This window comes from Homalodisca vitripennis, chromosome 4, assembly GCF_021130785.1.
Source record: "Homalodisca vitripennis isolate AUS2020 chromosome 4, UT_GWSS_2.1, whole genome shotgun sequence".
Taxonomy (NCBI): domain Eukaryota; kingdom Metazoa; phylum Arthropoda; class Insecta; order Hemiptera; family Cicadellidae; genus Homalodisca; species Homalodisca vitripennis.
Genome location: NC_060210.1, coordinates 149,753,881 through 149,779,402, shown reverse-complemented (window position 1 = coordinate 149,779,402; position 25,522 = coordinate 149,753,881). Strand labels below are relative to the sequence as shown.

Genomic DNA, 25,522 nt, shown 5'->3' with positions numbered 1-25,522 from the left:
ATAGTTATTTTTTATTGTTCCTGTTCTTTACTGGCATGTCTTGTCAGTTCACAAACTTTACAAGGGCTAACTCAATCCATTATCAGCTTATCACATCTCTAGTGTTTCTTTAAGGTACAAAGGAAGAGTGAAAACTAGTTGTATTTATAAGTAGTTCTGTATTGAACATTACTCACAAAAAAAGTTTGGACAATAAAAGGAAATTTTAAACCGACAAAATTAAACCAACAGTTCAACAAAAGAACTGCAGGTTACTGAGACTGATACTGATCAAACTGAATGAAGGTCTGGAGTTGACATGAACAAAAAATTAACATCTACATAAATTAATATGGTGAACATATTTTGTCACTGCGACTAGGAAACGCTCCCAGTCATGTTTGAGTTGCTGACTCCATTTATTTTAAAGGTGACTGTTTTAAAACTAACTCTTCTATATTCCATATAACATTGGGACTAGATTTACTGATTAAGCTACACGTAAAACTTTAACACCTTCACTGCTGGTCTGCCCCAGCCAACATGTTAAAAGTCTTATGACAGTTATTAGGTTTTCCAATCACATGTTAGTTTGTTTATTTACACACGTGTGACACAAACAAACCAATATAAATTTGAATAAATGAGTAATCTGTGGTGTAGTGTTCAACAAGATTGCCTGGCATGTGAGACACCTGGATTCATGTCCCAGCAAAGCAAATATGTTTTGTTAATCAATCATTATTTAAATTATATATGTAGAACAGTTTTAAAATAAGTAGTTGGAAAAAGTTCATAATGACCTATTAAAATATTTTGTTTTTAGATGGGTCTAAACGAAGTATTCTCCCCTAAAGCAAAACTACCTTATATTTTCATTAATAAGCAGGGAAAAATAAGTGCAATGATTCACAAGGCTGTGATGGAAGTTACTGAAAAGGGGACCAAGGCCGCTGCTGGATCTGGTAAGGTTTCCAGTTTTAATTACAACACTATAGACTTTATTTAACTGTTAGTTTTAATCCTTACAGGATCAATGGCAGGGTCAGGTGGAAGTAGTATACATCAAAACTATTACAGGTCTCAAGAGTTAATGTATGCAGTCGTTAGTGCCAACTAAATATTTTCCATACATTTTCATTAGGATAGATTTAAAATATAATAAAGAATGAAAGGTATGGTGTTTGGGGGAAAATATATATAAAAGGCCCTAAAAATAAACAGTAAAACTGATAGACAGCATACAAAAATAAGAAGTAAATATAGAGTTATTGATTTTAAAACAGTATGAAGTAAAAAAAGAAGGAAAATATAAAAACATAGATTACCGGTACTCAAAAAGTTTTATATGAAAATAATTTGTTAGTTACACAAGATTTGTGACTCCATGAGATCAAAATATTATGTTTCTTTCTTGGATTGGCAACCTGCTCCCTTATTTTGCCTAGATGAGTTTTAAAATATCTCCCCCCCAATTTCATGGGTAAAATGGGGATTATGAGTTGTTGAGAGTAGTAGAAGGTTTTCATTTCTGCTCTAGTGTGTCTTATTCCATTACATTAATACAGCAATAAAAGGTACATCAATAATTACATATTTTCAATATTGTTTAAAAACCCCCTTTATTTGGGTGTTGAAAGTAATTTTTATCAATACTCGTACTTCTAACTAAATATGGTTTAATAATGTGCATTATAAAACCAGAATATGAAATGCTTTTATTTCAAGATTTTTAAAATATATTGTTAAAATGTTTCAAAAAATTTTACAGAATTTTTTATAATAATAATTTATAAATTAAAAACACTTATTTGTTATTAATTTGTTTGTGAATGTTGAGTTTAGCTTAATTTCACCTTTTGACAGTGCAGGGCCTGAAATCTGAGACTGTCGGAAGTGAAATCTTGTTTACGAAATTGAGTTAATCTTAACATTTGCATTAAATCAATCCTTCCCACCTTGTTGTGTAAATCTTTTGCATATTTCATGTGTTAAGTATAGTTCAGATTCAGATTCAGATAATTCTTTATTCATAGGTATTACAGTCAATACATTGAATAGTGTCATTAACTTAAGTATTCAACATTTCTTAAAATTAGGCTAATTTTACTTTATTGCATTTATAATTCCTTAAAAGAGTATAATAATTTGATTGTTAGGTAATCCTTAAGTATTTTTTTTAAACTTATTGAAGTTTTGCCAGTGTTTGCTGGTAGTTATGAAAGATGTTTCCCTTGGAACAACCACAGTACACAATGTCTCAATGGTCCAGATAAAGTACAACTAATGCTAGATTTAAGTGGAGAAAACTTCTCAAAATTCGCTTTGAAGAAATATTTAAGTGTGTTGTAATAAAGACAGAACATCTCATATCAATCAGAACATTTAAGTTATGACAAATTATTTATGAAACTTGGTAATTAATTGTACTTCTAAATTAAATAGGAATTCCATCTCGTGTGATTATTACTTTAACCATTTGTACACCGTTAATAAATCCATTGATTTCCACCAAGTCATCTATAAAATATATTTTTCTTTAACTTCAAAGTTATTTTTACTATAAATATTCTATAAGAAGTAAACACAAAAAACATATAAAAAATAGGACATGTTTAGCTAAAATTACCATATTTATTGGGAAAAAGCTATATCCCATACTGTTAATTTGATCTAAATTCAAATTTAAGACATAATCTAAGAAAATTGCAAAATTATATAAACTTATAATTATTAGGGCATTTTCTCATGTAAGGTTTCTTAGATAAGGTCCATAATGTTATCTTATCCCCCTGCAGTGAAGTGAATATCGTCTATTAAAACTTCCTTTGCCATTTTGAAATCCTTTTATGAACTTACAAACTCTCCAAGAGACAAAATGTGTAATAACAGGGATATAATCGTGTTTGGCGTTTTGGTCAAATCCTACCATTCCAATATATCCATCTGTGGCGTGGGAATGTATATTGTTGTAAAAAACCAAATAAGAAACTACAAAAGTTAAAATTTCATATAGTTGACATAGTTTTACTTCAATATACTTAAGATATTTAATAATTAGGTGTTCCAATATTGATTAATGTTCGAGGTGCTTCAATTGTTACGCATGGTCTGGACTTCATTAGCCTGGAGTTAACCCATTCATTTTATTAATTTGTGTGTGAGGTCGAAACTCAGGCCATACTGTGTTCCAGGTGCTTCAGTTGTTCCGCTCATGCACGGCCTAGACTCCATCAGACTGGAGTAAACCGACCATTCTATTACTTTGTGTGTGAGGTCGATACTCATGCCATACTGTGTTCCAGGTGCTTCAGTTGTTCCGCTTATGCATAGCCTAGACTCCATCAGCCTGGAGTTGAACCAACCATTCTATTACTTTGTGTGTGAGGTCGAAACTCAGGCCATACTGTGTTCCAGGTGCTTCAGTTGTTCCGCTCATGCACCGCCTAGACTCCATCAGCCTGGAGTTAACCCGTTCATTTTATTACTTTATGTGTGAGGTCGAAACTCAGGCCATACTGTGTTCCAGGTGCTTCAGTTGTTCCGCATATGCACGGCCAAGATTCTATCAGCCTGGAGTAAACCGACCATTCTATTACTTTGTGTGTGAGGTCGATACTCATGCCATACTGTGTTCCAGGTGCTTCAGTTGTTCCACTTATGCACGGCCTAGACTCCAACAGCCTGGAGTTGAACCGACCGTTCTATTACTTTGTGTGTGAGGTCGATACTCATGCCATACTGTGTTCCAGGTGCTTCAGTTGTTCCGCTCATGCACGGCCTAGACTCCATCAGCCTGGAGTTGAACCGACCGTTCTATTACTTTGTGTGTGAGGCCGATAGTCAGGCCATATTGTTCATGGGACGACTGTCAACAATGGAAGAGACAGGAGATCAGGAAAGAGCAGGACCAGGACCTGACTCAACTTTCGAGTCTCTGCAGTCTAATAACCAGCTGACCACGTCAAGCAATCAGCGTGTGCCTCCACAACCAGCCAACAAGCCTAATCTCCAGATAAACCCAACAGCCCATGTGTCCCATGGAGCCCTAAATTACCCGTATGACCCTGCACAATCATCATCCACCACCAGAAGGTACAAGTATCCCATATACTTAATTTAAACTTCTACATTTTAATACTATAATCAGGTTTTCAACCAATATTTGCAACAAACCAAACATTGAAAAGAAGTAAACAACCACTGTAATGCTCGAAGATGCATTGGCAAACAAATATAACAGATGTAAACTATTGTAATTTATATGCTCCCACCTGTTTTAAATAGCAGTTTAATTTAAAGATATTACAGTTTTTTTTCAAACAATTTTTTTTAGTTCTGATTTCAACATTTGACCGTTGATTTCCAGATATGGCGCTAGCCATTGATATCATTACCTTCTCTTTTTAGCAGTACTTTCTCAAACTGAATTTGTTTTTCATACCAGCCTGTTCAAGTATGAGTTTTGAGACTATGTACAGCCGTGTCAATGATTTCAAAATACTCCCGCCTGAAATGTTCTTCAGTTGAAGTCGAAGTAAACTCATAGCCATCAGCGTTACCCTCAGATATCTTTAAACACACTCAACAAACCACTGTTTCCTTCATACTTACGTTCTGTAAGTTCATTCAAAGTTTTCAAAATGAATGGATAATCGTGCAAAATTTTATTGATTTGTCCTTTCCGGTATATCCATCTTGTGGGACACAGAGGTTTTATTTGTGCAATGTTACTGATTGGACCTTGAGCTACATCTTCAACTAGATGTTTGTATTCATCTTTAGCTTTTATGTTTGAAAACAATACTCCTAGCTGATGAGCCCAACTCATTGTGTTTTTGGCAGTTCTTGAAGTCTCACAGCTTGCTTTCATTACTAGATTGACACAGTGAGCACCACAATGAATGTAGTCAGCAAGTGGTTGTTTGTCTATTACTACCGACTGAGTTCCCTTGTGGATACCACTCATGTTATCAGCAATCTAAGCAACACGTCAAAAATGAGAGCTGCTATATATATAAATATTGGCCGATTCATAAAACCCAAAAAACTTTCGTGAGGTTGAAGATCAGTATCAACCCACCTGACACAAACACTGACCTGTTCATTGTCAGCAATATATCGCACCCCATCACAAATGACAGAGTACATCAAAGGGTTGCTTAACTTAATGCTCTGAACTATACTTGACACAATTTCGTTTCCCAATATCTGTATGATTTCGTTTTGTATGGTAGGGTGAGTATAGGTAGTATCTTTTTCTAGGCACCGTTTCAAAGATGGCTTGTCCTCACAGCGCACTTTCAATAGTTTCATTAGGTTACCTTCATCAGTTTTGTGACCTCTTACTGCCAAACCTTGTCTAAAGAGATACTTAACACTACTTATTATAGTCAAAAGGGATTCGAAAGCAAGTTCTTCGAGTTTAACATGTGACAGTTGTGACTCAATAAGTGCTTGTAACTGAGAGTAGCTTAAAACAGCTTGGGAATGAGCATTACTCGTTTGGTGGTTTCCAAACTTTCAATAGCTATTTTCCAGTTGTTGAACGTTTTTTCACTAAAAGCCTTATCTGCTTTAGTAGCCAGCATTTTGCCTAGGCACACACAATTGAGCATATTTTGTACAGTAAACACAGCTTAGCCCTTCTGCTCCAGCCACATGTAGCCAAGGAAATCTTTTGTACCAATTGGTCTGGAATTTCAGCACTCTGCCTGGGTGTTTGCACCAGAAAATTCTCTGGTAGAATCTGAGGTTGATGAGGAGAAGTGTGACAAACAGAGCAGTCCACTGATGCCACTATGTCTTGGTTGTTTCTTCCGTCTTGCTGTGCTTCAGTTGATGTTGATGTTGATGGGTGCAAACCGATGATGGTACAGATTCTGAACTCAGTGGTGATAATATTTTCTTTCAGGTGTTTCAGGTGTTTGTTGATAGGTTCTTCATCAATTTCATTATTGAAAACAAAGATTTACATTTTTAATATTACTTCTGAACTACATACATTTTTAGTTGTGTGCGTAGTCAGAAATAAAATAGCCAAAAATCAAATATTTAATTTAATTTTAATTTTTTTAAATTTAATTTAAATACATGGAATACATGAATAACAATTGTCAAATAACAATATACACGATTATGAAACCAGAAAATATAAAATAACATAAAATTACAACTTGATTCACTGAGATTAACCGGTAGCTTACTAATAAAATGTTTTAATTCTTCATACAAACAAGAATAGCAGTGGAGACGCAAGCTGATTGTTTTGCATAAGGAGTATCTGATGGATTTAGGTCAAATCAAATTTGAGCTTTTTTCCAAGGATATATTCCACGAATATTGTAGTAAAATGTTTATACACGGAAAATTCAAATATGTTAGAGCGGCTTTTTTATAAAATTAATTTTTTTAAATTTTTAAGACTGGTTTGAGCAAAAACCCACCCCCTTAAGATTTTTTCTCAAAAAATAAAAAAAATTTCTGGGGGTACAAGGTATTGTGTACCAAATTTTAATAAAATCGGTCCACAGTCCATTAGTTTAGCATCCAGCTGTCCTGAGCAAACAACATATAAGCAGACTGAGACAGAGAACAAAAACAACCCATTTCATTTTTTCGGTCATAGGGGACCCCAAAACCAATTTTTAAGCAAACTTGAAAAAAGGTTTTTATGACCTATCACTATACTTTCCCCATACTGTAAGTATAGACCTAGATAGGGGAAAAGTATAATAAATAGAATACATACCAACGCGTTCAATTGTTTAACCCTTCCCGCGCTACGGCAATTTGGAACGCACCATACCCAAACGCTACATATACCTTATAAAATTTTTTTCCATAAAGTCAACGCTAATGTTGTTTTTGAGTTTGTTACCATATAAAAAGACTTTTGGGAACGAAAAAAGTATAATTTTTTTAATAAGTTTATTTAAATTATAAAACAATATAAATACACAAAATTTAACGAAATGTTGAAAAAAATTTTACTATAGTGTATAATATTATATTATAGTATATTATATGTATAGTATGTATATTATAGTTAAAATAAAACTTTAATGAATATAAAAAGATCTAAAATTAGCCATCACTGTGTTCAAGATAATGTCAATGTGTGGTACGTTTTGAAACACGTATCCAGGTTTAGGTTCGGCCGGGCGGTGCATGTCTCGCACACGTAAATGGTCTCCTTATGTAAACCGTTGCGTGTACACACAACACATCTTCCCAATATATCAAAAACCAATTTGACAATGTACGCACAACAGTTCCACTCGCAGTCCACGAACGAACTAAACCGGCGAGTTAGTTTGTCTGGCTAAACAGGCAGTGGCATGGGTAGTGCGCCACCATTTCGCAGCTTGGAGAAAAACCGGGATGCGGGGAAAACTATTACTGTGATTTTCTTTTGAGGGATTTATGCTCCAGCAGTTGCTGCACTCCACTGGCAAAACTGGGAACTACTTACTCCCAATAATTAACTCCCTTATTCGCAATGTTTAAAAGCGAAAATATTTGTCAACAGCGTTTTTAGCAAAGTAAATATTGGCGGTTATATTTGTCAACAGCACGCGAAGGGTTAATAGTTGTTAGAATAACAGAATACCAAAATCACTTTTGAAATAAACTTTAAGATACTATGGCCATTTCACGTTTAGAGAACCCATCATCATCATCATCATCAACATGTAATCAATAACCATCTACAAATTCTATTTACCTTTTACAAATATTATATATATATATATATATATATATATATATATATATATATATATATAAGCTTTACTTACCAATATCCTTGTTTTGTTAAAAAAAATATTATATATTACCTAATTTCCTTGTCCTTTTGCTTGCTTCATTTTGTCAAGAAACAGTTCAATGTACTTCCAAATCTACGGAGCCTCGAGCGGCGACAAGCCAAGCAAGCACCGTGCTTGCTGGCAGGGACAGATCTGGCGGGCATGCGCGCCTTCTGTGTTATTACACTTTAAAAAAATATTACAATGTCCATTAAATTTCTTATAAAATTTAGGGGGAAGGGACAAAACCGAGTTTTCAAATATTGGGGTGGAGCTATGCCCCTCATGTCCCCTATGGTGGCGATGCCTGTGACATACATTTCATATTTGCAGATGAAATTATAATATTTTACAGCTTTTTCAGACATTTCTGATCAGACCATCTAGAATATTATTCTGTAATATGATATAAACTGTCTTGAGAGCAGTTTTTCATTCATTGCCAGCAGTGAGGGTGGATTTTGTCAAACCAATCATAATGATAAGTTAATGTATTAAAAGTTGCAATTTTAAATGTAAAAAATTTAAGAGCCATTCTTCCTGTATTTGGACGATTATTCTCCACATATATATGAAACAAACAGGGAAATAACTATCCATTAAAAGCAAAACACACAAGTTTCATAATTATTCATAGAATCTATTTTAAAATAAATCTTTTTAATCACAGTAATAGGTCAAGTTAATTTTAAATATAATATAAGTTTAAATAATTAATAATTGCATACACTTTATAATTATAATGTAATTATTTATATTATTAGTGAGTTTGCGATATAAAATAAAAGCTTAATAACTATGAAACGAAGGCAATTGTCAATCAACATTCACTGACTTTAAGTGTGGCATCCAAGATCTCAGACTTACACGGCCATTTTCTCATCTATCATTAGAGATTGTGTATAAAACAATGTAGTACACTCAGTTGTGCACTTCATGAGACATTGGGAATACCTTTCTTTACCTAGATTACACTATGTTTTGCAGTCTAGGTGTCTCTGATGTCAAAACAATGTAGTACACTCAGTTGTGCACTTTATGAGACATTGGGAATACCTCTCTTCACCTAGATTACACTATGTTTTGCAGTCTAGGTGTCTCTGATGTCAAAACAATACAAAGAGTTCATTTTGTCATTGAGGCATATATTCTAATAAGTATTGTGTCCAAATTAATAGTTTGATACAATATATATATATATATATAATTTGGCAATAATCACTAGCTATTCTATGTGGCAACCATGTGCTACTCTGCAGTTGGCTATTACTCAAAGGACATCTTTGGTGGTACTTGATATAGTACCAGTGCTGGCCCAACAAAGTAATCACACCATTAGCTGATGCATACCACAGTGATTGAATCAGCTGATTTATTTTTCATACTTCCCACAATATTTTGAATAGTACTTCCAGCTTCGTCAGTGCATAGAGGAATCTTACCTACATTTTTCTTTAGTAAGAACTCAGATATTAAATAAACCTTTCGTCTGTCAGACAACAAAATAAAAAATTGCACAGTATAACAATAGCATTCAGGGTGAAGGGTGACGACATTGCGTGTTATGATCTCGCAAAACATAGAAAAAATAAATAACTGTGTTAGACTCTTCAGGGCATACTCAATTCCTATTCCCTCCTGAACTAGTTAATATGCTGTTTGGTGAATAAATTCCTTCTTAGTTTATTGTTTTTGAATGTTTTGAGATCCAAAAAATAAAACACATGCTTAAATAATAAATACAATTTAAAGTCTAATTTTAAAATGATTTTTTACAGGCGCCAGAGAGTATTCTGATTTTATAACAAGTGCCATTCAAATGGATGAAGAATATGATGATCCATACTTTACCATTATGAAGATGAAAATATGTAACTTTTAGTGGATTAAATCGACAGTGGCTGTGTTGCGAATGTTGATGATTAGCCAATAAATTATTTTGATACAAACATGACTCTTATTTAGCCGTGCATATCTAAGCCATAGTATGAACCAGGATCAATTGGATAGTAATGTACATGTTTAAATCAACATGAAGTTTATCACTGAGTAATGAATCTAGGCCTAATTCCCATTTCTCATAAATCTCATAACTCTTCTACTAAACTGAATGATTTCCCTTCTTCCACTTTGTATGGTGTTCCATTGCCATATTTTCATTATGACCCAGCTGTACTGGTGACCATCTTGTTTACAAACAAGATAAAAAATTTAACAGCCCAGTAAGAAAAATGTTAAAACCTTATGCACTTTAACAACCATAGTTGTAGTCATAGAAGTATGGGAGATATATCATTTAAAAGATATAATCAATATGCATCCAAACACTTTCAGTTTTTTCAAAGCTTTTATAAGTTATTCAGAAAAAAAATTTTTGTACGTGGTAACTTAAATATTCAAAAAATGTACATCATACAAAAATACTAATAATGATTTGGATGAATATTAATTGTCTTTAAAATGAAACATCTTTACTAAAGTAACAAATGGGGGTGTAAAAGTACATGTTTCTGTAAGAGCGATCACACACAACACAATCTTATAGTTTTGTAAGTTCATTCAAGATTTAAATTCAAATGTTTGATCAAGTTTTATAATATTAGTTAACATATTACCCATATGTTTACAAAAGTAATTAATTGGTTAGCTGCACAAGGAGCTGTTGTAGCTCAGAGAATTGTGTAAGAAACTCTTGAGTCATACTCCATCTGATATGGAGATGGTTAAGACGAATGAGGACAGTTGGAAAAATGTTGCAAAAACATAGTTAATGCAATTTAAATTGCTTATGATCTCACTTATTCCAAAGCCATAATCTTCAAAGTAAAACATTAATCATCATCTTTAATTACTTGGTTTTATACATCTTTTGTACCACATGGATTACTTGTATTAATTATTATAATAGTACTAACTTTAAAAATGTACAGACTTAGTTTTATAGCATAACTCACGTGCAGGTGGCACTGCTGGAACATAGTTTGGCTGGTCAACACTCCCTGGTCCGGCCATGCACAATTCCGGTACCAGGTGTACCCCAGACTCTGGTAGAGGCTTCTCCTGTAGCAGTATCCCATAGATTCGTTCCCTGATAGGTTGAGTCATCTGTATCCGATTTTAATTGATTACACAATCTATTTAACTATCCATTTGAAACCAATTAAAATACACTATTATATCTTACGATACCAGTTGACAGTACAGAATAAGGTGTTCTAATTGAGTTGTTCGGGGAAGAAAATCAAATGACAACTGTACCACTTCTCATATTGTGTGTAAAATACTATTTTGGTTATTTTTTGTCTTCAAGTTTGATGCAACAAATTTATTTCAATAAATAAAATGCCTTCATTAAAAAAATAAATAAACTACTTTAACTATTTATTTGATAAGCTTGCCAACTGCACCTTAATAAAAGTAGGAAGATCATCTTGGCTGTAATCCTCAAGAGATGTACTGCTCTCAAAATGCAGACCATTCATCACAGAAAAAATACAACCAGGGTTGAGGTTATACCGGTGTCTTCGTCTGGCTTCTGTCATTACTCGAAACCATGGATCATCACTTTCTCTACCCTCAATTTCGTTTTCTGTGGATATGTAACAAGTCAATTAAAGATTGAAAGACAGCTATTAGATGGTTCAAATGAATCACTATTGTATGGATTCACTCACTGGTCAGTTCTCAGTGGTTGGTTATTGAGTGCAGATCACTTCTTTTATATAGTGTGATCTGTATTTTTCAATTTACTTTTAATAATTGGCGTTTGCTTTTATTAATTACATGTCTTAGAGACATTGTGCATAGAGTTGACATGTCGGTTGTAATTCCTGACTTCTGTGTGTAAAACATTTTGGTATGATTTGTTATTTTAACCTATAGTGTAGTTTTTTTAGGATTATCATACAATTGAGGAAGAATCAGATTGCAGATCTTTAAACGTTGATCAGTGTTATTGATGTTTTGTATCACTGAACAATAACAAATGTCTGAAAAAAGTCCTGTTGCCTTAACAATCCTTCTAAAATAAAAAATTAACTTAAAAGAATAATGTTTTGTTTTACCAGCAAAAATTGGTGCTTAATGAATTTTCCTAACACACTGGTGACCAATTAAGAATAACCACTAATGGATGGACAATATAGCTCAGTAGTCTGGCCAGCTTGATTTTTTTGTAAAGTTAACACTCTTAAAGCACACAATGAATTTCAAACCACATTAATGTTAGCTAACACTCCACTGAGTAGGCCTACCTGTTGGCAAGTACTCACTGAATTAATTAAACAAATTATACAATATTAACAAGATACCATTCACTCACTCACTTACTAAAAATATGTTCAGTAACTTTTAGGTAAATTGATTGTTAAAGCTTCCAGCATCAGTGGTTTTTAAACTCAAAACCACCATTCAAATTTGAAAATGAATGGTATTCATTTCTTGATATAAAGTGTAATTTTTGTGGGGAAGAAGGGGGGATCGGATCTAAACAAATCTTATTTAGATAAACTCATATAAACTGAAATAGCTACAAAATTAGTATTCTTTTGTGCTCTCCTTATCTTTTTTTTTCAAATTAGATGAACTCTTTTTGTAATAATCGCATGTAGGTGGATAACCTAGAACTTATATCGACTAAATACTATTGTTTAAGTAAGCAAGCAAAGTGATGAAGTACCTCTGTTAGGTGTAGTCTCATAGCGTTGTAAGCTCACTGTAATCTCGGATACTCTAGACGCACATCCCAGGACAGTTCTGGCTATTTCTGGCAACTTGTTTCTCAGCTGGTCCTGATGTAGTGGCAAGTAGTGAACATATCTAGCTACACTCGGAAACAATTTTGTAAAGCTGATATTCTTGGATAAATCATACTGTCTTGTGATGGTACGTTGGAATTTCTGAAAAATATTAACTGTGTTATTTGTGCTTTACATATTTAAACAGACAAATTGGTCTAGAACAGTGTAGCCTATACATAGCAAAATTAAACATGTATGTGAAATTCAAACAAAATCATATTTCAGGAAAACGGTCAGGTTTATTTACCTTTTGTAAAACTAATGATTCTAAACTAATGCATTTCTTTAATTGTGAATATTATACACTTGTAATTGGAAACCATAAAATAAGAGGGTCATGTTGAAATGTTGAAGACGGAGCTTGTATTGGCTATTATTAATTTATTCACTACATTGAGAACACACCTACTTTATTTTTGTGAGACCTTTTGATAGCAAAACTATCTTCATTAGACACATCACAAAAGTAAATACAAAAAGAAAATTTGTTTTTAATAATAGTTAAACATTTGTGACTTTAATATTAATTTGTCCTGTGTGGTGTAGTGTGTAAAATAAAATAAAATCATCACTGGAATTATACTACATAAATTTTGCAAGTTATTTTTGTAATCTTCATGAAAGTAATATTGAATTTTGTATTGGTCCATCTTCTTAATTTAATAAATCTTCTGTATTTTCTTTATTTATGAAATAGGATTCCCATGCATTTAATTATCTAGGTGTGTTAATGTGTTTAAATAATTTTAGGTTTTCTTTTGATGTAGTGTGTACAGTATTAATACAGTGGTGTGCGACGGCCGATTTTTCTTTTCTGTTGAATTTAATGTGGGAGTAATGTTCTTTACATCATGTATGAATTTTTCTTTTTGTCTGTCCAATGTATTTTTTATTGCAGTCATCACATTTTATTTTATATATGCCTGTTTTTTTAATAATTCTTTCAAAACACATAGTGAGTATGAGCTTTCAAAGAATTTACATTTGATGGTAAGAACCATTCACTTGAAAGTTTTTGGTTTCTTAACCAAATTTTATTAAAATCACTTGATGAATACAGAATGCCTGACTTACTCCTTGTAGAGCAAACAGCTCTCGTGAAGTGTAAGAAGAAACTGTGGATACATTTCTCCTACTTCATAGTTTTAGAGCAACTCCCCTGTTGCATCCGACCCACAGATGTAGTCTCAGCTGACGTTACCTGAGCGGACTGCCATTTATAAGGATTCCCACTTTTCTATGTGTGCTGGTAATAATATGTAGTTGATACACAGACTTATTGTACACAATATGTAATAATTTACAATTGCTCAAGGAAGGGGGGAAGACTGAATAAGGTGCGGTTTTTCATAATGTAAGTTTTCCGTAACACTACTAGTTGCAAACTGATCTTACAAACGTGTTAATTTTATTATATTAATTTTTTATTTATTAGGTGTTAAAGGTTCAATAGTCAGTTTCAGTGTTGCATTTTAATTACAGTAACAGCTGATTAAAATAATGCTGTTCAAATACTGTCCAATTTTGGACCATTTAGTTTATATGTGTAATTCATAACCTTCCATAAAATAGTTATTTCTTAACAGATTTTTACAAACGAGGTATCTTTGGAAAGAAAGGGTTATTTAAACACTTTTTCTTATACATTTTTGATCAAAACAGTGGATTATTAGATATTTTATAAAAAAAAATTAAATAGCCACCATTTTGAAAATATTGAAACTAATTTAAAATATTTTTTCTAGCATATTACCTTCTGACATATTTCTGTATAGTAAGTTTTGTAACAAATAACATTGTTTTGATAAAAAATAAAAAATGGTGTATAGCTGCTAAAGAAGTGAACATTGGAAAAGAATATTTTTTATTTTATAATATAGCCAGCCCAACTTTTTTGTTATACCCTGAAAATATGTACATGTGATATCATATTTTTATAATGTAACAATTTTCCAACTATCTAAGGGTTTAGTCATTTTCATTTTGTACATTGTTATAGAACTTATATTATGTTATCCACAGCAATAAATTAAATTAAATGAAAAGTAATTTAAAGAATCATAACTGTAGTTAAAATTATATGAATGGAAAAATATAAGCAAAAATTGGGTACCTGAAAAACAAAATCATTACCTTTAAATCTTGTGAAGGCAAAATGTCATTTCCGATGAGGGTCGCCAACAGAGGAAGTTGGGACAGCTGTATATTCAACAAACGAGCCAGTTCCTGGCGGTTGTACTGTCGAGTTGTCATTTTCTCCAAATCGAGATGCCTCAATGAAAAATACAGTGCATTCCCAGTGTCCATTATTACATAGTCTGTATCTTGGGCTAATATACCAAATACATTATGTGTCCTGGCATATTCGACTATCTCTTTATCACGACCCACAAATGATTGATAAACCTGCCACATTCAGTATGTTACGGAAAAAATATTACAATAAGTAATTTTTTACTATACCATAGGTAGCTCATAAATGTAACATTCAAAAATGAGAAAACAGGCTTAAATAATGTAAATTATATGAAAGTATTAAATACATGCTGCTAACAATGATAATTTTAAGAGATACAATTGATTTAACATTACACACTTTCATTCAAGAGTACATAATGGGATGAAATTTTGGGGAAAATCTAGAAATCTAAATTATCAGAATACTGAAGATCAAAAACAATTACATAGGCAATGAGTTTTGTTACAGAGTAAACTCCTTGTAAACAGTAGTTTAAAAAGTATTCTCTGCATTTACATATTTAAATCTACACTAGGTCAATTTTAATTTGACAATGGCATCTGTTTTGATTTAATTGTAATAATTATCTTTATTTATGTTATGTTATAGTACAGAAATTAAATTTATTATTATTACAATTCTGTCTTTAAGTTTTTTTATTTTATTTTGAAACATATTGGTAAGATACAGACTTAGTCTGAAGAAAGGTAGATTTCACATGTTGCCGTCATCTGAAAAAATTGTTATAATATGAAAACACATAACGTTTCTATAGACTTGTTTAGTTTGCAATCAGTCAGAAATTATTCTCCTTTAACAATTATACTTATTTAACAATTATTCACCTTCAATGTCATTTTATACTTCTAAGAACTGTGAAAAAAAAACACACAAAAAGAAAACACATGGTAGAGGCACAAAAGTTTTTGGATTTTCCATACAATAGCTGTAAGGCATAACAGGGTATTTAAATAAAAAATATTATATATATACAACTAATCTCTAATGGGCTACTTCAGTGACAAACCAATCATTTACCTAAAATTAAATTAAAGCTCTAACTAACTAAAAAAAACCATTTCAAACCAGTAGTTAAAGTTACAGCAAAAACAAATTGTCGAGGGAATGTAGCAATAAATGGAAACCATACTAACCGAAGATTAATACATCTAGACACTTACAGGACAGATATAATACAGATTTAATATAGATATTGAATAAAAATGGAATACCATCGAGACACAGACACAGTAGCAGAGCTTAGACCTACATTAACTGCACTCAAGAACTTAACACATATAAGCTTAAGTCACCCTAATATAAAAATTCTCTTCAAAAATTGAACTACACAAAAACTCAACTTAGCGATGAACAAGAAAGGGAAAACTATAAGGATCTAGCAACAATAGAAGACTTTCAAGAGTGACGAACAAATTTATATGACAGTACAAAACCCTGAGACAGAAACTAACACACAAACAACCCCACCCTTAGATCAGTATTACGAACCAGTCACACTACCTGATAGAACGAACACAGCAACCATGGGGGAAAACATACCATTAATACCAGCTGGAACTTACACTGGCCTCCAAAGTGAAAACCCACAAGATTTTCTAGATAGATTCCTAGTAGCAGCAACCTCTAACAGACAGACAACACTAAAGTAAATTTATTCCCAGCACATTTATCAGGCACAGCACTAACTTAGTTCAAACATTATAAGCAGAAACAATAAGGGGAAGCAATACAATGGGATCAATTTGCAAATCATCTTACAGAGGCCTTTAATCCACTAGCACAAACCCAAAGCCTACAATTAATTAATGAAATTAGAACATAAAATATAGGGAGAAAACAAGCCAATTCTAAGCTATATCTTAGACATTTTGACTATATGCCAGAAATATGATCCTACCATACAGGACAAACAAATCATATATTTCATGATACAGGGACTAAAGTCAGAAATATGTGAACGTGTTATAGGACTTAAAACGACACCATAAGTGCTCTACAGGACAACTTAAAATTTACAGAACAACTAGTCTTATTAAAAAGGACATTTAAACCAACCCACCCCAAATTACCACCACCAACCTCTGAAAATAAAACTTCAGGAACACCATTTAAAATAACAGACTACAATCAAGAATTCCCACCCTTAAAGAAGACCCAAACTATTGAACGGACAAGTTTACAAAAGCCTATACACAAAATATAAAACCTACATCTATTTCAAACAAAACCCAACCCCTAGCATAACAAACCCCACGGGGAGAAAAATGGAACTAAACCACCCTTCCAGGAACCTTCCAGCATCAGGAAATCGCCATACAAATTGGTAATGTAATCCTTCTAGTCATATTTTATATGACACCTGACCTAAACAGCCCAAAAACCCCAACTATTCAGTCACAAAGATAGGCATATCCTAACCATAAAAACACCCAATAGACTTCTACAGTTCTGCAGACATCTGATGGGACTTTTACATCAATCAATTATTTAATAAAGCTTTGAACACAATATTAAACTGTCACATTTATAATAAAGTAATATGCTACGTTTGCTTGCAGCGGGGGTTGGATATTCTCCTTCCCCAGCTGTGCAGACTGTTCACAGCCTCCGTGGCTCTCAGGTACATCCCACTATCCTGGAGTGTCCAGAGTAGTGTTCATACCGAAGCAGGGGAGGGCGGGCATGGATCGGCCGAAGTCTTTCAGGCCGATATGCCTGTCCTACTTCCTTCTTAAAACCATGAGAAAATGGTTGCCAGATTTGTTTTGGAGCGACCTCTACATCCTAACCAGCATGCCTACACTCCAGGAAGGTCATGCGACTCGGACCTGCATCAATTGGTATGCAGGATTGAGAAAACGCTGGCGGCAAAAGAGGTAGCCATAGGTGTCTTTCTAGACATTGAAGGAGCCTTTGACATTACAGCCAATCAGGCGATTATCAATGCGGTCTCAAGACGTGGTGTTGATGGTCAGGTGTGTGACTGGATAAGGGCCTTGCTCACGGACAGGGTTGTCGTCACAACCCTGATGGGAGCAAGTGTTAGTGCGAAGACTATGAGGGGCTGTCCGCAGGGCGGCGTCCTCTCTCCTCTTCTATGGAACCTGGTTGTGGATGACCTGCTAAATTCTTTGAATAGCAGCGGTGTCTTTGCATAAGGGTACGCAGATGATATTGTGATTCTTGTGAGTGGCAAGTTCCAACACAACAATCACGGAACTGACCAATGCTGCTCTGAACATGGTGGGAAATTGGTGCGATGAGGTTGGCCTCACTGTCACAGATGGAGGGCATTGGTCCCTTTCTATTCAAAGGCTCTCCCGTTGAGCTGAAGTCTGAGGTCAAGTACCTGGGCGTGATCCTAGATAGGGTTCTAAATTGGGGATCTCATCTAGAAAGGGTCATTGCCAGTGGGAAGTGGTCTCTAATGCAATGCAGACGTGTAATAGGTGGGCCCTGGGGACTGAAGCCGAGGCTCTTGTGCTGGCTTTATATTTCTGTGGTCAGACCTGCACTAATGTACGGAGTTGTTGTCTGGTGGCCAAAAACGGAGGCCAAGACAGTGGTAGCTCGTCTGGCGTGTATCTAAAGGATGGCCTGCCTTGCTATCACTGGGGCTTTTCCTAGTGCGACAGGTGCGGCTCTGGACTGTTGTCTTAACGTCGCCCCCCTGGACATTGTCATTCGGGCTATGGCCAGGAGGAGTGCCTACTGTCTTCAGCAGATGGGACTCTGGTCGGGCAGAATTAGCACCCTGATACAGGAGAATGTTCTGCACATGATCTCTGACCAAATGCCACAAAAGTTTTCCTTTGACAAACCCTTTAGGATTATTTTACCCTCTAGGGATGATTGGTCAGAGGGAAGGAAACCTCTTCCACCAGTGGAGCACAAATGGTTCACAGACGGCTCCAAAACAAAAAGCGGCACAGGCACTGGAATTCTGGGAGTGAGACCATGTAGGGAGCTGGTGGTCCCTATGGGTCCGTATCCGACAGTCTTTCAAGCGGAGGTCGCAGCTATCATGGAATGTGCTCGTGAGAATCTTCGTCTGTGATATAGGAGCAAGACGATTTTCACAGACAATCAGGCAGCACTGATGGCGCTGGATTCTTGCGTGATAAAATCCAAACTGGGATTGCTATCAGGCCGTTTCCTCCCTTGCCAGAATCAACAATGTAACCGCTTGTTGGGTTCCTGGTCATGAGGAGATTCTTGGGAACGAAAGAGCTGATGCCCTGGGGAACCAGGGCTCAGCGACAATTATGACGGGCCCTCAACCGTTCTGCGGTGTTCCAAGGTGTGAATCCTCTAGGGTTGTCTTGAAATGGATTCGTGCGGAGCATGAGAGAAGGTGGAGGTTGCATCCGGGTTTGAGAATGAGTAGAATGGTATTAAGTCACCTTCCTCCAGGGTGGCTTTGGACCTTATCTCATTAAACAGATCAATGTCTTCCAAGGTTATTGGTCTCATTACGGGGCATGGTCACCTGAGGAAGCATCTTCACAGAGGCGGGCATCCTTCAGGAGGATCCGCTCTGTAGAAGGTGTAATGAGCAGGAGGAGACTGCTGAGCACCTGCTCTTTGATTGCCCTGCAATAGCTATTGGTAGTTTGGACAGGGGTGATGAATTTTCCCAGGAGGACTTGATAGGTTGTTTTCGGCGGTTTGTGGAACTGCTGAAGTTGTAGACTGTTGGGCCTCATGGTGTGTTTCCGGGGTGCGCAAAAAGCCCTTGAGGCTTAAGTGCATGGCAGTAGGCCGCCCCAAGGGAAAAAAAATGCTACGTAGATGACCTAATTTGTTACTGTAATTCATTTAAAAGTGACTTACAAAATTTACAACCTATATTAGAGGAACTAGAAAAAGTTAATTTGAAACTAAATACGAAAAAGTGCAAATTTCTCTACAAAAGCATCAACATTCTAGGACATGAAGTATCCGAAGAAGGCATTTACCCCAAAAACAATCAGTAGAAGCTATCATTGAATTTAAAAGACCAATTTGTGTTATGCAAATGAGACAATATCTAGGATGTTCAGTATTCTTCACTAGATTTATCCCAAAAAATGATTTTTTTTTTTTTATAACACAACCACTTACTGAAATAATAAAAGATTCAAACAAAAATAGGATTCATAGTATTTAAATGGACGGACCAATGTGAACAGGCCTTTATAAAAATAAAATTAATTTTGACAAACCCACCATTACTTTCACAGTGGAAGGATAACAGAGAAACACAGATATATGCCAATAGCAGTTTGATTGGATGCGGAACAGCTTTAGTACAATTAGATGAAGAAAACAATGACATTTAGGTACCCAATTTATTACATGTCAAAAAATATTCAAATACCCAAATGAGTTACAGCAATGCTAAACGTGAAATGCTAGCATTAACCTACGCTGTAAACTACTTCAGAGAATTCACGCTTGGTAGACAAACTACAGTCGACTGTGCTGTGTTACAATTTTATACAAATTTTAAACACACTTCTACTAGACTAAACAGATTAGCACTATGATTAACAGACTATGACATTGTAGTAAAACATAGACGCGGCACAACAAATGTGTTAACTGATGCTTTAACCAAAAAACCCTTAGATGAAGAATTCACGGATGTATGGTTAATTATCAATACCTTAATACAAACCGACCTACCCATACTACAAGCTCAAGACAGTTATTTGAAATAAATACACCTTGCAATGATTTCACCTGATGCAGTCAATAAGAAAATCAGAAGAGCTTCACGACGTTAAAAAGAAATAGACGGACTATTGTATTTTTAAACTTTCAACAGGCAAGAAATTAGAAACTTAATGGCTATACCTCCAACACAAATGCAAGAAATCTTGAAATTATTCCACGACAACCCATACACAGGAGGACACTTATCTCATTACAAAACAGCTTCAAAAATAAAATTATGATATCACTGGCCAAATATGTACCATGGTATACTCCAATATACAAAAACTTGTGAAGAATGTCAACTATGTAGGCCCAAAAGGAGTAAAACTTATCGCTTACTAAAACCCATTTTACCCTCCATAAAGCCATTTGACAGGATAACCATAGACTTTGTAGGTATTAATATACAAAGTAATGGTTACAAATATATACTGGTTGCAACTGATGCCTGTACTAGAATGGGATTTGCAAAGCCTTGTAGGAATACAGATGTGATACTGTAGCGCATAAATTATTAAATCTATTCTGAACATTTGGATTTCCCAAAATAATAAACCATGACAGAGGAACATATTTCTATATGAATTCTATAATTACACAATTACTAAAGGCACTTGGTATTGATTAAAGGCCAGGGGAAACCACACAAAATGATAACATTGTACTACATGTATATGATATTATGTAACAAGGGTCACCTAATGTACCATACGAGGACTTAATATTCATGAGATGCATCTCAAAGAAAGATACACCTCTATACTACATAAGCCTAGACAAATAAAAGACTTCAATATATTACATATAAATGACATTTATAACATGCTCAATTATTACAGAGCTATAAAAAATAAACATATATCTAACATAGCATACTGCTTATGACAATATTGCTCATTATCAAACTATATAGACTTGAAACAAAGAAGGATATTCCTCAGAAACATGACGCATAAGATTGTCATATTACATAACAAATAATTAATAATATTGTAATTAATAAAATTATTTATTAATTATTATGAATTAAGTAAAATAATTAATAATAACAAACAATTAAGATCTGTTACATAGAGCTTAGGAATATACAACACACCATCGAGAGTGCATTGAAATCTTTGAAAAGTTTAGCCATAACTACATATCAATGACAATATAAACCTATAATATATATATATATATATATATATTTATTATTACATAATATTATGTATATATATATATATATATATATATATATATATATTATAGGTTTATATTGTCATTAATATGTAGTTATGGCTAAAATTTATTTGATTTTAAGAAAGATTTCAATGCACTCTCGATGGTGTGTCGTAGATATCCAAAGAAATTCCACAAGATATCCAAGCATGTTCATGGCCGTTACTAGTATATCTAGTTGAATAAATTAATCCAGCGCTCTGGTTTGATGTCAAATTGAAAACAGAAATTTTAGCTCTGTATATTTAATTTAGCCTGTAAACAACATATGTTTATATTAAAACTATATTAAACATTTGTTGTAAAATACAATATTTTGGCTACTTTTGTTTGTGATTGATTTTTGTAAAAGCCGTATCTTTCTATTTTCAATAAATGTATTATTCATCTTTAATAATCTGCAAGTTCAATTTTTATTAATAAATATACATAACTTTATTGGTTGATGAGATAGCATACTGCTTTCATTATCTTTCAGTTGGCTTGCTTTTATATTTATTTGGAGTAATATTTTATTATAAAATATTGATTTAAAAAGACTTGCACCAACAGCAATTGAATTGTTCTACAGATAGTCTTGCTTTAACAATAATTTAATATACCACAAAAAGCCTAGCAGAAGGGGAGTTTTGGGTGGTGTGTTAACACCAATATTTAACATATTTAGACACAATTTTGAACTATTATATTTACGGTAGACTGTACTGCTCATATCAGCCAGAATAGAAGTAAGAGAAGAAGCTCTTAGTAATCTGAATGGTTAAGCAACAAACTAGTGGGTACAATATCTAGAGGGTGGGCTTGAATCCCTGAGCCCTCCCTCATATATGCCGTCACAATAAAATCTATCATGAAAAATGGTAAAATACTGGCAATAAAATGATAATGTTAATTTTACGTAATCTGAGTTAACAAACTTTCTTAGCTTACCTGACATCCATATGTCTCAAAGATCTCAAGTGATCTCAAGCCAGGTGGTAGGTGTAAGCAAGTTTTTGGCATGTCCTTGGCTGGAGTGCCTTGGTTTAATTCATTGAACAAATTATATACATCATTCAAAGATCTATACTTTCTGTCTCTCCAAGTCTGCAATTTATGGTTAGATTCTGTTCCACCAAAATAGAAGATTAGAGTAATTCCTTCATTTTTAAAAGCTTGAACAAATTTCTTGGACTTTTCTCCAAATTGTCTCAACTGACCCCCTCCAATCCATTCAAGATCACCATAGAGACGACAGAGAAAATTATATCCATCAACAACAATGACAACTTCTTCATTTGAAGAACGTTCTCTATAACAAAAAAAAGAAATATATATATATATATATATATATATATATATATATATATACATGATAGTTTTCACACACACACCCTGCTATCACAACCTTCCTAGAGTAGTGTTCAAGGACGAACGGTCACCAGTTGAAAATCACAATATATTCTTTGTAATAATGTGTTGTTTAGTCTACCTCTAATTTACTCCTAGTCTTAGTATAAAGTGTGTTATGATGTGGTATATATCATTACAATTTCATTACGTTATTTTGTAGTGCTTACCGTTATTGATATTGTCAGCAACCGTGTGCGGCTTTTGCAAACTGTACAATTTGAGATCAATTTAACTGAAAGAGGCTGAACCTTAGAACCAAGACCTTTTTCTGCTCAACTAACCAAGAACGTAGCCAGAAAAAGGTTTGGGGAGTCAAGACAACTGATATTTTCCTGTGGTGGACAGAAAGTAAGGCCCCATTTTTGTTCCTTCTTGATCCGTTTATATGTAGAGAACAATATTTAAGCAGTAGCCTATACGTCAGTAATACTGAATTATTTAAATAGTAATAGTCGTTTACTAACAAAGTATTTGAACAAATTTTAAGTTTGAGGGCTTTCCAGGCCTCTGGGACCCCCTCGCTGGCTACGCCCTTATAACTAACTTATAACGAACACCATGTGTTTGTTGCTAACAAATTAAAACAGTTTTATAGAAAATATTTTAACATACAATACATTATGAATAGCTTATAATATCATGAAAATGGGAAGAAACCAAGGGCCAAAATCTTGTCTACATAACAATCCTGAACATTCTAAGAATTCAAGAATTTAATAAAATTAGTAGGGCAATCCTATAGAATAAGTGTTGTTGATTAAGGGCAGTAGTTTTTATTGTTCAAGAACCAAAAATTATTTCTGCACAAATGATTTGAATGAAAATTGCATGAATAGTATGTGGGATAAATTTTAAACAATGATAATGTTTGAGTGGCTTAGGAGCCAAAGGGTAAAACTCTAATTAAACCATTTTATGATAGCACCTTTGGAGCCAACAAGGAGGACTACAAGGATCAAAATTATGTCTTCAAGAACTGGCTATCTTGAGATTTTGGATTTTAATCGAATTGACATATTGAAATTCTAATGAATAAATGATAACTGAGGATAGTTATTCCGCCTACTTTAATTCAAGGGGATGGTGCTCCGGGACCAGAAGTGTTTTCTGTACAACAATAAGCCTTAAAATCATACAAATGCAGTCTTAATACAAATTTGAAAACAATCTACTACATATGTACTAAATAAATACAATCCAAGAAAGTTTTAAAGTGCTTATGGAGCACAATAAGTTTAAAACCATTTTTCAAAAATATCTTGGACATCCTATAAGGTTCATTTGTTTAAACCAACATTTACATGGGTAATCAATGGAAGAAATATTAACTACGGGAAATAACCTGCCTGTGGACGTAAGGAAGAGCAGCCTCTAAATATATATACAATTTTTCACAGCTAATGTTATGAGTATCCTCAAAACAAAATTTTTAAAACCAAATAATGATGCAGATCAGTGGTTCAGAACTCCAAGAAGACAGGGTTTTAGCAGCTGAACTATATATATATATATATATATATATATATATATATATATATATATACATACACAAGGCGATTTCTAGATAGTCTTAAATATTTTGCTAAGAGTTTTATTCTATTTGAATCTTCTTGTGTTGATCTCACTTTGATAAATCTCATATACATTTTGGGGTTTTATTTGTAATCTTGAGGCGCGTTTCCACTGAGGCAACTTGTAGGCGACATGTGGCATGCGGGCACTGTCGCATGTAGCACGGTTGTATTTCAAGTCAGGCAACACGCTGCGACATGTAGCATGCGGCACTGACGCATACTACTTGTTGCGACGTGTCGGTAGACGAATGCCACACTGTGCTACAAAAATACAGTGTGTCGCACGCTGTTGCCATTATCCAGGCAGCAGAGGTGGATGAGTGCGGCAGTAGACGGGCGACATGGAGTGGAGTAATCAAAAAACTACATTATTTATTGGAAGACTACCATAATACACCAGAGCTATGGGACAACAGAAGTGCGTTTTATAAAGATAGAAATATAAAATGTGACAAATTAAAAGAACTAGCTATCAAGTACGACTGTTCAGTTACTGATTTAAAAAAGAAAATAAAAAATTTGAGATCTGCTTTTCATCGGGAACATAAAAGAATCACTAAAACCGAAAGAGTGGCTCATCTCCGAAAAAAGAGAAATGGTTTTGCTTACAATCTCCTGACATTTTTGTTAGATGTTGACATCCCAAGAGAAACATTTTCAACAGCAGAGAACTCTGAGGTAAGTTAATTAAATTTAGGATTAGGAACAGAGTGTCTTTATATACACGTACATTTGTAGGTCAACAGTGATTTAACAAGTATATATTTTTTAAATTATTTGGGTATTGTT

General features: G+C 34.0%; 2 protein-coding genes across 5 annotated transcripts in view; one reads left to right on the top strand and one right to left on the bottom strand.

Annotated features, from left to right (window-relative positions):
- The window catches only part of LOC124360326, an 87,655-nt gene extending 77,919 nt beyond the window's left edge, over positions 1-9,736 (top strand). The window contains exons 14-16 of one of the 3 annotated variants that reach the window (XM_046813852.1): positions 806-944; positions 3,732-4,074; positions 9,566-9,736. In XM_046813852.1, the coding sequence (XP_046669808.1) occupies positions 806-944; positions 3,732-4,074; positions 9,566-9,584 (501 nt within the window). In that variant the 3' untranslated portion in view covers positions 9,585-9,736. The other 2 variants (XM_046813853.1, XM_046813854.1) reach the window with 2 other exon arrangements.
- LOC124360327 (constitutive coactivator of peroxisome proliferator-activated receptor gamma-like) overlaps positions 1-25,522 on the bottom strand; it is a 124,828-nt gene that overhangs the window by 87,640 nt on the left and 11,666 nt on the right. For both annotated transcript variants that reach the window (XM_046813855.1, XM_046813856.1), the window contains exons 3-7: positions 22,698-23,058; positions 14,720-14,992; positions 12,466-12,685; positions 11,195-11,376; positions 10,742-10,892 (exon numbers count right to left, since the gene is read on the bottom strand). In XM_046813855.1, coding sequence (XP_046669811.1) covers positions 10,742-10,892; positions 11,195-11,376; positions 12,466-12,685; positions 14,720-14,992; positions 22,698-23,058 — 1,187 coding nt within the window. The remainder of the gene's footprint in view (positions 1-10,741; positions 10,893-11,194; positions 11,377-12,465; positions 12,686-14,719; positions 14,993-22,697; positions 23,059-25,522) is intronic.